A 15171-nucleotide genomic window follows, 5' to 3' on the forward strand; every position below is an offset into this window, starting at 1 on the left:
CTCCCGCGGCCCCGCGCAGCCTCCGCGCAGCGGGCGGGCGCGATCCCGGCTGGCGGCCGCCCCCGGCGGCGGCGGCTCCGGAGCATCCAGGAGGGCGGCGGGCGGCGCGGGGGGGGCTGCCCGAACCGCCGCCCGGGCTCAGGGCGTGCAGGAGCCGCGGCGCGGAGCCGTCTCCGCCGCCGTCCGCCGGGGTTCCTCCTCCGCCGGGGTCCTGCCGCCGCTGTCCGCGCTCCGCCGGGCGCTCCCCGGGACAGCCGCTCCTCCTCCTCCTCCTCCTCCCGCCGCGGCCGCGGGGCGCGCTCCTGGCGGGGGCAGGGGCTGCGCGGGTGCCGCCGCTGCCCCGGCCCGGCCGCGCTCGCAGCCGCACTGACAGCCCAGCTCGCCTCCTCTTCCAACTTCGCGAAATAAAGCTGCACTTGCCGGTCCGAGGCTGCCGCCTTCGCCCGCGGCTCTGCGCTCCCCCTTTTTTAAGCACAAACAATCGCTACTTCTGTTTCCTAAGGACACGAAGCCGGTTTCTCTCTCCTTTTTTTCCCCCCCCTTCTTTTTTTTTTTTTTTTTTTTTTTTTAACCTCATCAGCTTTTTTTGAAAAGAAAAAAAATTTGAGCGCTTTTTGAGTTGAAACACCCGCCCACATTTTAACGGCAGAGATTTAAGGAGGCGCGGTGGAGTTCGGGCAGGAAGGCCTGCAGCGGCTCCCGCCCGCCCCTCGCCCGGCCCCGCCGCCGCCGCAGCTCCGCGGCGCCCGGTGCCGTCCCCTCTCCGCGCAGCCCGGGCACGGCACTGCTCCGCCGCAGCCAGCACAGCCCGGCTGCTTTTAGGAGCAGCGCTGCTGAGGCCTAGGCTGGGGGAGAAATGAAAGGGAAAGGAGGGTGTAGCAGCGGGAGCCGCCGCACCCCGGCGGGAGGAGCGGGATCGGGGGGAGCTCGGCAGGCGGGAGGGCGGCCTCTGCCACGGTGCTGCCCGGAGCTGCTCCCCGGCGGTCTCCACCTGCCCGCGGGGGGAGCGGAGCCGGCTCCGGTCCCGGTCCTGGCCCCTTCGCCCTCGCTCGGCGCCCCGCGGGCAGCGGCTCCGCGCTCGGGGCCACCCCGGCAGCGGCGCGGGTTCCTCTCTCATCCTGAGGACAAGGTCAAGGATGAAGGGTCAATGTCAAGTTGTCTTAACGGTGGAAGGCGACCGTCCACGACAGCGCTCCCTGCTTCCCGCGTTTCTGGTGTCCTTGATTGATTTGAAAGTGCCATTTTGAAAGGGAACCGCGCCCGGGCACCAAGAAGACGCCAGGACTCCGCTTTTCCTTCCCAGGGCGAAGAAGTGAGGATGGTACAGGACGGGGATGTCACCGCCACCCTGCCTAACAGTATTTAGTGTCTTAAAGTGCTTTAATGGCTGGATTGCTTTAGGTTTCAGGGACCCTCGGAGGACTGAATTCTGCCAAGTGAACCCTCCGAGAGGTAAGCAGCAATGTCATGGCTCCCTGATAAGCACACGTAACCCATCGCTCGCAGGGGCAATCTGCACGTCTGTTTTCTGCGTGGACGCCACGGGAAAGTGATTTTGAATGTAAACAGGCGTGAGGCAGCTCGGGGAGGTGCGTTAGGGAGGGAACCTGCGGTGGTTACAGCTCCGGCACTGCCCTGCGGGGGGAACCTGCGCTGGCAGCCGGGCAGGGGCCGGAGGTGGCCGGGGCCTGAGTCGGGGCCGCCGCCGTCAAACACAGCCGGTTCTACAGCAGTGAATCTGCTGCTGAACGAAGCCAGGCTGCTGTATCTGGCTTGCCTCTCAGCTTCGGTTGCTTTTTGCTTTGCAATTGTATTTTCCTGTACTGATTCCCCCATCCACGCTTGTTTGTGAATATTGCAAAGGTGACAAGTGTGAGCTGCCTACACATGAAGCAGGGAAAACAACTTTGTTCAGTTTATCGACTGACGCCCCACTCCCATTCCCACTAAAGGAGAGAAAAAGCACGTGTATTTTTAAGGGCCTCACTGTGGTAATTATCGTCCAGAAGCAAGAGTGCTTTTTTTTTTCCCCCCTCATTTTTTCAATTTTTAAAAGGAAAAATAGAAATTATAACTTCCCTCAAAGTTAGCTCTGGAAATATATGCATGCAAGTAGCATCTGTTTATTTAAATACAGTTGCTTTTCTGCATAAAAAGGGAATTTATATGTAAAACTTGGATTATTCAGTCAGATGGCTTATAAATTACTTATTTTGTGACTAATTACTTGCCTAAAATCCACAGGCTTTGGTGGTGTTACCTGTTGTTAACCTAGTGCAGAATTAAACCTGCAAATATTACAACAATCTCACACTATTTTTTGTTGGTTTACAGTTAGAATAAACCTTCCATCTTCTGTTAATCACATCACATAGCAAAAATAATTAAAGTGTAGCTGGAGTGCTGCAGGCCTTCTGCAAGTAAAGCTGCATGGCCAGAAAATGCTGTCAAATTTCCTCTACTGTGCAGGTCTGTCAAAAGTCTTGGCAGAAAGCAATTTGTTAATCCTGATCATTTCCTCTCATGAGTGATAAAGATTCTCCATCTAAAACACAGAGATTTTTCCCAATGGGTTCCAGAATCAGCAGGAAAAAAAAAAACAAAAAAAAAACCAACCAAAAACCGACCAACTTCTGGAGGGAGATATTATCATCGGGCATTATAAGAAGTAAAATAATCGGCTCCCTAATTCGTCTCTCACTCTTTGGAGGATAAAACCCACCTCGAATGGCTCAGAGAGGCTGTGAGAAGGCAAACAGAAACTTTAGCTGTGACTTGAATGTGAACTTCCTGCGATGTGGGGCACGTGCAGCTTTTCACCTTTTCTTCATGTTCTGGATCAAATCTTTCCTGTTTTGATCTAATATAGATATCGTTATCTAAAATATGACTGTAATAGACATGAACGCTGTGTAACTAACCTTGACAACATACCTATAGCTTTAGTTCGTGCCAGGAATTAATTGGCTTTAATCCAATTGCTAAAACTCGCTTTTCAGCCTTTATTATAGTTACTCTCTAGTAATGTGTGGGTGGATTTGTTTGTAATTTAGCATAGGCTGTCCCTGGCATTGCACCATACCTTGTACTTAGTACAGAACTGTCTGTAACATCAAACTGGGAAAAAAAAAGGGTGCAGGTGTGAGGGCAATTAATTTATCATCCCTCCGGTCGGTAGTGGGGAGCTCGCATTGTTAAGCTCACGTCAGCGGGCAATAAAAAACCTCTCGCAAGCCCTGCCAACATAAACTGGAGCAGGAACGGGATAAAATGTAAAACCCAATTTCTCTGACACTGTGGCTTTGCATCTTAAGTTGCGTTTCCGTGTGGCCTCAGCCCGCCCGGAGAGCTGCCGCCACCAGACACCCAGCCCAGGTGCCCTGGAGCCCGCGCTCGCCAGCAGCGTCCGCAACAGGCTCTAAACAATTCCCAGGCTTTCTCTTGGGATCACGGACCCTCCTGGAGGTACAGCCGAGCTTTCCCTGCGCCCCTCTCCGCACGCAGCCTTTGGCCGCGGTTGCCCCGGGCTCCCCCGCAGCTCGCCCCGGGGCCAGCGGCCGCGGAGTCCGCGAAACCCGCCTGTAACCTTCGCGGGTGGAAGAGAGAAACAATAAAGAACGCTGCTTCCTAAATCCGGCAAAATATCTTGATTCAAAGGTATCAGAATGTAGCGTTATTAGCTGACAGGAAAGCTGCTTGATGCATCTGTGACCTCAGCTACGACACTCACAGGACACTCCTACAAAAAGCGGAGCAAAACATGCTGGACTAATCAGCAAGTTGGCGTGCAAATGTGTGTTTTATGTCGGTGCTAAAGGCGTACATCAGGTTGCAGGAGGCAAACTTAGAAAGCATCAGTTACAGTTAGATTTGCATCACTTAAAGCAGATTTATTTGCGGTATATAATAGAATTGCATCTTACAGTGCTGGAGTAGTAAGCCTGAGCGACGGCCGCTGTGCAGATCACGGTGTGTTGGCTCAGAAAAACCTGTGAAAAATGCATCTCCTTCTTTTGAGCCAAGTCGGAACCTGGGGGAAAAGTCGTGGCTGCCCCGAGCGCTGCGTGCCCGGCCGGGGGTGCGGGGCACCGGGCGGGCACCGTGTCACGGGGGGCGGAGGGGACGCGAACCGCGCCGGGATCGAGCCGCTGCTTTCACCGAAACCTGCGCGGCCCCGGGGCGCGGCTGGACGGAGAGGGGGAAAGGAGCAGGGACGGGAGGAAGGAGGGATGGATGGATGGATGGATGGATGGATGGATGGATGGATGGATGGATGGATGGATGGATGGATGGATGGATGGCTGCTCCGCTCCCGCACAGAGAGGCAGGGCCGCGCTCCGCCCGGCAGCTGCACCGGCCCGCGTTTCCCTGCACCGCCCGACTGCAGCCAGGTCCCCGCAGCCCCGTTAGGCCGCAGTCGGCGGCGGAGCGCAGCCGGGACACCCCGCGCCGCCGCCGGGCCCGGGCAGCCGCCAAGCCCCGGCACGGGACGTGCGGATGTGTCCAGCCCCGCGGCCCCGCTGCGGCGGGTCCGGCCGGGCAGGCCGCGGGCCGGGACTCCTCGCTCCGCTCCGGTGCCGCCCGGGCGCGGGGTCCGCGGTCCCGGCTCGGCGCGGTCCCGCCCCCGGCTCCGGGAGCGCTTGACAGGCGGGCAGTCACGTGTCGGCCGCAAAGCGCCTCTTTGCGACCTCAATGACAGGCAAAATGTGCGACACAGGCGCTGTGGAGGCAGGCGGGGAGCGGCGCTGCCTCCTCCTCCTCCTCCTCCTTCTTCTCCTCCTCCTCCTCCTCCTTCCCGGGCCAGCGGCTGAGCCAGCGCTGCCCGCTCCCGGCCCCGCGCCCGGCCCGCCGCTCTCCTGCCTCCTCCCCTCCTCGGGCCCGGGAGGGGCAGCCCGGGGGCGCCGCGGGAGCCCGAGCGCAGCGCGGCGCCTCCATGAGCTCCTGAGCTCCCACCCTGCCCCGTCCTCCCCGCGGCAGCGGCTCCAGGTGCGCGGGTCCGAGCAGAGCCGGGACGCAGCTGGCTGCAATGGCGTCCAACATGGACCGAGAAATGATACTGGCTGATTTCCAGGTAAATTTCAAGCCGCCGCCACACTGCCGTGGCCTCTCGTTGCTTTTCTCTTTCTCCTCGTTGCTGTGCTGCTTGTTCTTTGTGGGGAGGTCCGGGGTGGTGGATGTGAAGCCCACCCTCTGAAGCCTCGGCTCTCCTTCTTTTATATTTGTCAGAAATGGGGAGTGTGTGCCCTCTTTTCTCAAGATGCGTGAACAAAATGTCTTCTTTAACTTACAGTTTCAGTTTTAAATTAATAATAAAAAAAGCTTTTTCATCCACTTTGCTTGTTCCTACCCTCTGCAACCACCCAGGCCCTGGGACAGCTGTGAGGCAGCTCACTTGGAAGAGGCAAATGCCAGGGAGGATCCAAAACTCACCAGTCCACATGATTTGTCACAGTGTTTGTAGTGAATCACTTGCTGGTACTGCAGATTAGTGCTGAACAGAGGTGTTTCCATTCCAGCATCAACACTAAACTCCATGATTGCCTCAGCCTGTGACTGCTGTGATGACAGTAAAACTCTTCCCACCCTATTCCAGACAACAGCGTGTTTGTGTACAAGGGAGGAATATGCTCTTCAAAGTTCTTTGTTACCTTTCCTTCTCTCTACAAAAAGGTTGTAATTTAACTTTAGGCTTCTAAATCTTATCCCCAGAATAAAGTCTTTCTGTAAGTAAAAGTGATGTCTCTAGGAGCGTATATTGCTTCTTAATAATTCTTGGTTTTATATTGCTTTTCTTAGACCAAGTAAAAAAGTGGAGGATACCTGCATTTGAAATAGTGAGGGGAGCCAAACACATCTGGGAAGGGAATCAGATAATATTTGAATATACTTTTTTTAATATTTGCTTTTCAGTCTATCAGATTTTTTTTAAGCTCTGTCCATTTGCAGTGGTTGTCCTAACATGGATAGGCACCTGGATATTCTTGGATTGATTTGTAAAACTGCCACCTGTATGTTCAGCTTCTTAAAAGACTGTTTTCCAGCTGTCAGCAGTGAAACTATTTCATTTAGTTAAAATGAAAAAATAGTAATCCTTCCAATTCACTTTGTGTGTGTGTTTGTTTGGAGCTACAGGTAGCGTGATTGTAGTGTGCACAGTAATTCCTGTGTATTATGTAATTGAGCAATTCCTCTGTTGCAAAAGGTACCTGGTATCTCACTGATGTAACTCATGGAGTTCCCAGCTGATAACAGGGAACTGTCATCCCCTTCTGTACCCCAGTATCTTACACCCTTGTTCATTAAAATGCTTACCAAATGTTACTATATTGATACTACTTTGTTGTGCTTGGAGATACTTTTTTGTATATAAGGAATGACATCCCAATTTTAGGGCTGGGATTTCACACAGGAGTTTTTCCAGGAATGGCACACTGTGTGAAAGGAAACTGAGATCCCAACTCTGCATTTGTACCAGTGGGAGCAGAGTCTTACAGAAGAATCCCACATTATTATCTGAACTTACAATCAGGAATCCCAAATGATGAAATTAGTGGCTGGTGAATGTAAGATTATTTGTTTAATAGAATTTTCAGTACAGATTTACACTTTCCAGGTGTTTTATGCTATTTTGCAGTATTGTTGTGCTTGGCTTTTGAAACCATTAATAAAAGTAAAAGTACAACTGCAGTGTTTGTACCGTGAAGACAAGTAAGTATGATTGCAAACTTGCAGGTGGGTGGGTGATGGAGTCACAGAAACCAGTTTTAGGTCAAGGGTGGATGACATAATGTGTCTGAACCTAGGATACAGGACATATTTTATCATATACCAGTCCTTACTTAAAAAGAACCCAAACATTTTCCTCTTGTATTTCAGCAGACAGCTTTGTTTTTCTGTTTCATTATATTTCTTTTAAAGTGTCTCCCTGATTTTGAAGTACTGAACTGTTAATTGTCATGCTGTTAAAGCTTCAATTAGTAAAGGACAATGTCAGTCATTATTAGGCCTTGTATCTTTAGACTGTTACAAAACAGTAAAGGGTTTTGGGTCTTTTAAATATTTGGTGGAATTTGCAACTCATTCACTAAGAATTTAAAATGGAGAATAAAACATTATGTGTCGAAGTAATTCTGCATGATTTTCCCTTCTATATTTCCTGTACCTTTTTAATTAATAAATATGTTTCTCAGACTTCTGCTGCCATCTTCTATGTCTATGTGAGGTGTCTTGTGGAAGAATGTTGCACACAGTGAAAATTTCAAAAGCAATTCTTTGTAGTTCAGTTCAGCTAATCTTTGGTGAATTAAACTGGGAGGGAAACTTCCATCACCATTTCACCCTTATCTTTCCTAAGTTATGTTTAAGGGGGATAGAGTAGTGGTCTTTAAACTTCTCAAAATTGAAAGGGTTTTGTCACCCCATTAAAAAAATAAATGAAATCATAATTGTGCTGGTGCTTGATGCTTTTGTGATTTCATGGATTTATTTGGTATCTTCCAGATTTATTAGGGATTTTGTCTAGAGCAGGAACTTGTATTGCATTTGTTTTTTTCTTTTTAGCTCTGACTCTAGTAACAGGTTACTTCTGCATTTGGAGGTACTAAATAGAATTACTTTTAAAGAAGTGTTTTGCATGTACATATATACATATACATATATATATATATACACATATACACAAACCCATGGAATTTTATGAGATATTTTAAGTATAGAGTAAGGCACAGTGAGTGATCTACCAAAATATTTTTGTGTAATGTCTCAAAACAATTTAAGCCTGTTCTGTGTGGTTTATAATTATTTTCTTTTCCTCTCCTTTTTAATGAGGCTACTGTGTGCTACTCAGGGAGCACAAAATACGTATTCATGCATGTGGGCTGTATAAGCAACCTGCCTAACTTTTCCTTCTTAGGCCCACACTTAGGAAAGATTATGCAGAAGCTTTGCTTTGAACATGAGTAGTCTGATTGTTTTCAGTGGAAGTAGCTGATGTGGAGTTCAGGACTAGAACTTGCACAAACAAGTTTTAGATTTTTTTTTACTAAATGCAATTCAGAACTTCTCCACAAAGTGTCATTGGCATAAAGGAAAAACTCCACAGGAAAAAACACAACAGCTTGTGTTAGTAGCATAAATTCTTTAAAAAGGTAGCTGCATATGAATTGGTAAGAGTGATGCTGCAACATACTTCACATACTGGGGGAAATAAAGGCATATAATTTTTACCTATTTTTAAAAACCTATTGTTTGTTGTGTTTAACTGCAAAGTATTTTCCATCTTCATTGGGATATCCAGGTGGTCACATGGTACAAATATACTCATGATCTCTTGCAGTTTGGGGTCTACTTTTCACTATCAAGAAAACAGATTTTTTTTTTCCTTTTTAAATTGTAAAATTTAGTTGCACAGAGCTTCATTTAATTGACATAGATTGGCCTTCATTCCCAAAATTTAACTTGGAGTATTGGCAGAAGTTTCAGATATTGATATTTTTGCATTCTAGCGCTTTTGCTTTTGATTTTACAGCTTCACTTAGGATTGGAAATAAAATTAGCAAGAATATATTTTTGTCTTTATAAATTATGTCCACCTAAAATTAGCAAGAATGTATTTTTGTCTTTATAAGTTATGTCCACCTAAAGGACCACTTTATTCATGCTGTGTGCTTGTCCTCACAACAGTCCTAAATGTGGAGTGGGCCTAAGGGTTGCAGTGAGAGTTGCCAGCTCCTGTGTGTCCATATATTACAAGAATATGTGGCACATTGGAGCTTCAGGAGGAAATTTTTCAAAGATTTCACATTTTTCATCATTGACCAAATAAATAAGTAGCTCAGGATTTGGTCAGGGTGGGAGGATTTCAGAGTAAGATGACAGGACTCAAAAATCCTTGCTTTCATTGAGACAATAGATTTCTAGTAATTTTCTTCTTCCCTCTTTCATCTATGTGCATTGTGAAACCAAGGTATGTGCCTTCTTTTCCCTTTTCCAGATTTTTAAAAAACTGGGTAATAGACTACTTTTGTGTGATTCACACACTTGTGTAAAAAACGTTTGGTGGTTTGTTTTTTTTCCCAGCTTAAACATTGTGTCAATCTCTTTCATAAAAACAGGTTTGTGGGAGGAGCAAGGGGAATTGAGAAGGAAGAACCTCATTTCCATCACTTGCAGCACAGTGAGAAAGCATGCTAAATGATTGTGTTTTAAATTATAAAATTGACCATGACAGTGATACATCAGTTTATTATTTTTTGTTTTGTTTGTTTTTGAAGATTTAATTGTAATTCAATCTACTTGTTTCCTTCTGGAATGGCGAAAATTAAAGCAACTGTAGAATCTTCACCTGGAAGTTAACACAGTGCTGTTAAATAACTGACAAGATGAAGTTTTTAGTTTGGTTTGGGTTCTTTTGTTCCTGTCTGATTCAGCCCTGTAGAAGATTATCTCAGTTGTTAACAGTTTTACTGTCCAACAGTCTGTGTGCAGAATTTACATTTGTGTATTTTTTTTTTAGGAGTGCTAAGTGAGCTTTTCTTTCTTCTGTGTTTGTTGGCATGGTGGCAAAGGTTTTCTGTCATTTTAAGTTACTGGCAGTATAAAGATTTGGGTGGAAAAGGTAGGCAGATACAGGAATAGCTTCAAGTCAGTATCTTTGATTCTGGCCACAGAATGTGACTTGGGGGGGGGGGGGGCTGGGAAGTGTTTCAAACATTTCTGTAAGGATAAACCACTCACTGGATGTTCTGAACAAATCTCAAAGTTGATGTCCTTAACACTGAAAGAAAAAGGCATGTTTTGTCACTAAGGTCCTGGGGCAGAAAGGGCTGTTCTTGCTTTCTTTGCAGGCTTTCAGTGGAGTGTTGGGAATTTGGAACAAGGTCCTCAACAAAAGGTACTTGCTGAAGAGAGATCCAGTCAAAGCTTAAACATAAGCTGGAGGACACTTTTCCAGAGATTGCAAAGTTCCTGGAGGCCTACATTTTCATTAGAATGTCTCCCTAAATGTCTGGGTGTACATTTCTTCAGATCGGTCTGAGCTTAAACCTCAGTCTTACTCAAACCAAAGCTCTGTTTTGTGTGGCCTCTCTGTAGAATGTAGAGTGCAGTGGGTTCTGAACTAAGCTCTGCAGCTCTCTCCACAGTAGCTGCAAGGAAATCCAGTACTCTAGAGCTTGGAAATCAGGGTTTGGGATGGACAGATTTGTTTAATCATACCCTCCTACTGGGTCTCTTTAGTTAAAAGTGGGCTCTGTTGGGTTTCTAAGTCAGCTGCCCAGATGCTCAGCCCTGCTTCACCTGACATGTTTTAGTGGATATAGGTTACTGTATCTTTAGTTAAATTTTAAAATAGATAACACAACTGTTTTTCAGTGTAAAAAGAGGCCTTTAGGACACTGTAGGATGTTGAAGTTTATACTCGTGAGACCTCTTAATTTGCATTTTGATTAAAATTCCTTTTAATCCTTGTTGGATTTTATCACATTATAATTTTGTGCATTACACAGTCAGTAACACCTTTGGTACTGGTAGTTGGACCTCTCAATTTGGAACACAATTAGTTTTGTTTACTGTAAATGGCCCTAGGGCCAAGAGGCAGGATAAAAACATACTGCATGCTTAGTGTGTTCTAGCTTGGTTATTGCCATTTTCATTGTCTGCTACCAATCACTTCTGCCATCACTTCTATTAATTTTTTCTTTGTGGGTTTTTGGAATTTCATTTCTTTAGATATGTTTAGGCTGAGCTCAGTTGTCATCCTGAAGTTCAGGTTCATCAGAACAAGGCTAATTTGATTTAGTGGCCTTTAAACTGAAGGTGAAGTGGGTTCCAGAGTCACAAATAAGAAGTGAGTGGTGTTCTTTTAGAAACATAACTTGGATATTCCCACTGATAGCTCTTAATGGAAAACCCAGTTAATTTCTCCCATGTACGGGCAGATAGATAATTAGAAATACTAACTGACATTTATAGAGAAGGAGGCTATTATGACTATGATTTGTGTGCATTACACTCCTGCTGTAGGAACCTAAATAATTTACCACTGGAGCACCAATTTGTCTTTAGAAAGAGGTTTATTATGGTTTTTTCATTCAATTACCTTGAAAAGACTCTTCACATCATAGTAACCATTTCCATTAGCCCATTCATATAGGTATTTGGGTTAGTAGGTCACTGAAACAGATTGAGAGGTGGTAGCTAGAGGATCCTTTTCCAAATGCCATGACAACCAGTACTAATTATAATATTGAAATTATTAATTGTATGTACTCCCAAAGGCTAGGAAGGTTTTCATTGAAAGATACTGTGAAAATTATTTATGATATTGAAAATACCACATGGCTAATATATCTTGGTAAGCAAGGATCATTTACAGTAAATTTTACACTTACTTCATATTTTCATATTTTTGTGTGGAAGGAGGTGTGGGAGAGGATGAGCATTTGAGCCATTTGCTACATGTCTTAAGGGGCCTTGACAATCTCCCATCTTGAGAATATTGTATTGGAGCTGGAAAGCCTGAAAGGGTGGAGTTTGGGCTCTATTTGGGCAGTTCTTATCATTCAGTTACCATTGCAAGCCTAGTTTTCACACACTTCCATACTAGAAGCAAAAGGTAGTTTTTAAAGGAACTATATGACATATCTTTGGTAGGGTTTCACAATTTTCTAGTTATTGAATAAATTTGTGCATATGTGGGGCAGCCATTAGATGAGTCCTTTCCTTTAACTACTGTAGGAACTTGAATAAAAGGCATGGGGAAGTACCTAAAATTTTACTCGTTCCTCATTATTTGGATGAAAGGAAATGACATGCTTACTGACTGGATTGATACCTACTAATTAAACCCATTTCTTAGAGTTGACTAGTTAATGTGCAATTGTAAAAAGAAACTGCTCAAAGAGGAAATCAAAGCCCAAATGTATGCATGACATGTTGTTTGGTCTATCAAAATAGTCATCTACTGGTCCTCTATGTCTGACTGGTTGAGCAGGTCTTTGTTCCACAGCAGTAGTTAATGCTTTCAAGAGATAATTCATTAAAGCTGAAGTTCTTAAGAGACATTTTGAAACTAGAACAGAGTACGTTAGCCCTTGGGTTATTTTATATAGGTTTCATATTTTATCTATTGCAGGAAACAATTTGTAAAGACAAGAACACTGAAACTGAGTCACTTCTATAATTTTTTTTTCTAAAGGTCAGGTTGTTTGTGTGAGCAAATACCAAAGGTGCCATATCAGCTCGGATCGAAGACCCAGCTGGCCTAATGTCTCTTCTACAGCAGTGGCTGGTTCTTAGGAAAGAGCTGAAAGAAACAGGATGTGAATGGGTTTACTTCATCCTCGTTTCTGGAAGTCAGCATTTTGAAAGCTTGATGATGGGGTTTGTTGTAAAACTTTGGAAATAAGCTGTGTCAGCTTAAATTAGTCTTGTGTTCTTCAACTGAGCTCTTGAGAGGCGTTTGAGTAGTTCTGTGATATGTGGGTTTGCTGTATAGAAGCTGTGTTCAGTTCTCAGTGTGTCATATACATGTGCATATTAAGCCTGTTCTATATACTTTATTGGAATTTCTGCTGTTTCTTATTAGTACAGAAGTCAAATTTGAACTGTGGAAATCTTAACCCCTTCTGGTTTGCACCACAAAAAACTCATGTTAGTGCTGTGGGAAGGTAGTGTTGATTTCATCCTTAATCAGGACTGATTTAAAGAGGAGTCTGCTGTGGAAAACTTGTGTTTAAGTTCCTTTGAAGGTTTGGGGACTCTCACAAATCTCGTGGTTTGTTCTGTATGTCTCTGCTGACATTTTAGGATGAGACTGTTTTCTGTACAGATATCAGCTGTGTTACAGGATGGTCCCAAAGCTCCTCAGTAGTGGGTATCAGTGCACAGAATTCATGTAGCTTTTCTGATAAGCCCTTGCCTTCTTTGAATACTTCTCTGCTATTTTCTTCCTTTGGTCCCACTGACTTACTATCAGGCTTTCTTGTCCTGATGGTTTTAAAAGCTTAGATAATTTTTATGCCTTTAGAAAACTGGTTTTTACTTTTTTTTTTTCTTTTCAGGCCTTGTTGGCCTGTGCTATTGGTATGACCTGTGCTTGAAGTTTAAATGTGTTTCTGTTTCCCTGCTCTGGATGCTGTTGGTCTTGCCTGGGGTAGAGTTAATTTTCTTCCCAGTGGCTGTTTTGGGGCTGTGCTTTGGATTTGTGCTGAACACAGAGTTGATAATGAGGAGGTGCTTTTGTTATTGCTGAGCAGGGTTTGTGCAGAGCCAAGGCCTTTTCTGCTTCTTGTGCTGCTACACTGGGGAGGGGGCTGGGGGTGCACAGGAAGCTGGGAGAAGACACAGTTGGGACAGAGGACCCAAAACGAGCAAAGGGATTTTCCAGACCATATGACAAGCAAGAAAGAGGAAGAGAGGATCTTCATAGTGATGGTGTTTGTCTTCCCAAGTAACCACTACATGTGGTGGGGCCCCATTGCCCTGGAGGTGGCTGAACACCTGGCTGCCCGTGGGAAGCAGGGAATTATTTCTTTGTTTTGCTTTGCTTGTATGGGTTGCTTTTGCTTTCCCTATTAAACTGTCTTTATCTCAAACTATGAGTTTTCCAGCTTTTGCCTTTCTGGTTCTCTCCCTGGTCCCATTGCTGGGGCAGTGAGTGAGCAGTTCCATGGGGCTTGGCTGCTGGCTGGAGTTAAACCATGCCTTTTCCAAGTTTTGAAGAATATGTCTGTTCCTTGCTGTCCTGTTCTTTACAAAAAATTAAAAAGATTGTTTGTGGAATGCTGACTAAAATATTCTTTTGTATGGATTAGTACTCTTCCATTGTGTGCTTATCTAGAAAGTGGCTTTTATTTATTCTTGAGTCGCTTTTAAAGTTCTGCTGCTTTTGAGACAATGAGCAGAGAGGAAATGAGTGCAGATGTGCAGCAAGTGTTTTTTTGACCCATACAATTATTTTCTTTTTTCCATCCATTTCTTTTATATGATACTGTAAGGGCAAAATGATTCATCAAACCTTGAGGTTTTGCCTTCACTGACATACTTAATAAAAGTATTAAACAAACACAGAAACTTTGGAATAATCCTAACTAAAACATTTTGTAGTTGCTGGGTAAAGGCTGTCTTCAGTCCTCAGGAAAGACAAATGGGTTTGGTAGCGTAGAGTACTAATTAATGGGTACTGACTTTTGGTTTGTTTTTTAATTCAGTTTCACCACTGCTCTTTGTATGTAACGTGTGTGGCTTAAACACTGGAGTGTTTACATGGGGCTTGGGAGCCTTGAGTTCATGTCTTGGCTCAGCTCATGGGCTTCCTAGGGATCTGCCTTCGTGGTATTCTGGAATCAGAATTTGCTCCAGAGTCTTGAGAGAGTTCACAGTCTGCTGGAATCCATTTGAAAGTGGTTAGTGTGGTCCTGAGTTAGTTAGTTCTGCTGAGAAGTGGTTAGAGCTTCATGCTACCAGTTTAGACTTTGTCCCCAGCTTGCTTTGTTTGGAAGGCTTGCAGTCATCTCAGAGTGGGCAAAGTTCACTCCTGTCTACTTGGTAGCTATAGGTTGAAATGTCTTGTGTGACCTTCAGAAATATTATTTTTTTTCTCCCCCCTTCCCTCCCCCCTCACTTTGCTTAAGGGGATGCTCAAATAGTAGAATGATGAGGCTTGCAAATAGTTGGGTGTGGGAGTTGAAATCTATTGGGCAAACTTTATCCTGGCATATTTGCCTAAAACCCTTCCTTGATTTCTGATGCTGGTAAGTAAATTAGCTTGTTTTTGCTAAATGAACAGCTGGTGAATCTGCTTAATTTTTACCAGATGGTCTTTTGAGTTATGTAAAAACAGAGAAACATTCTTATCTCTTCAGTTAGATGCTTGCAGTAGGTGACCTTTCAGTCCGTGTTTTGGTCGATATGCCTGGATGTTGTTTTCTTAGTGTTTGTCTGAAACAGAAGTAAAAGTTAATTTAATAACCATGGATGACTCATACTAAGAACAGTCTCAATACACCAGTGAGGTTGTTGCAAGGTTAGAATGAGCAGGGATGCCACAGAGGGGTGTAGCTGATGGAGTCTGTGGAGGTGATCCTTAGACAGGTGGGACTTTGGGATGATGGGATGAGAAGAACTGAGGTACCAAAAAATCTCAGTTGTGAGTGTCTGAATTTGCTGCAT

General features: G+C 44.9%; 1 protein-coding gene and 1 long non-coding RNA gene across 2 annotated transcripts in view; both read left to right on the forward strand.

Annotated features, from left to right (window-relative positions):
- The first annotated feature begins 533 nt into the window (after positions 1 to 533).
- LOC148222785 (uncharacterized) lies at positions 534 to 3632 on the forward strand. The gene is made up of 2 exons (XR_015805351.1): positions 534 to 1452; positions 3315 to 3632. It is a non-coding gene; the product is annotated as an uncharacterized LOC148222785 (long non-coding RNA).
- Positions 3633 to 4885: 1253 nt separating this feature from the next.
- FAF1 (Fas associated factor 1) overlaps positions 4886 to 15171 on the forward strand; it is a 152808-nt gene continuing 142522 nt past the window's right edge. The window contains exon 1 of the mRNA XM_014870659.2: positions 4886 to 5071. Within this exon, the coding sequence (XP_014726145.1) occupies positions 5027 to 5071 (45 nt within the window). The 5' untranslated portion in view covers positions 4886 to 5026. The remainder of the gene's footprint in view (positions 5072 to 15171) is intronic.

The sequence above is a fragment of the Sturnus vulgaris genome, chromosome 9, assembly GCF_052056855.1.
Source record: "Sturnus vulgaris isolate bStuVul1 chromosome 9, bStuVul1.hap1, whole genome shotgun sequence".
Classification (NCBI taxonomy): Eukaryota; Metazoa; Chordata; class Aves; order Passeriformes; family Sturnidae; genus Sturnus; species Sturnus vulgaris.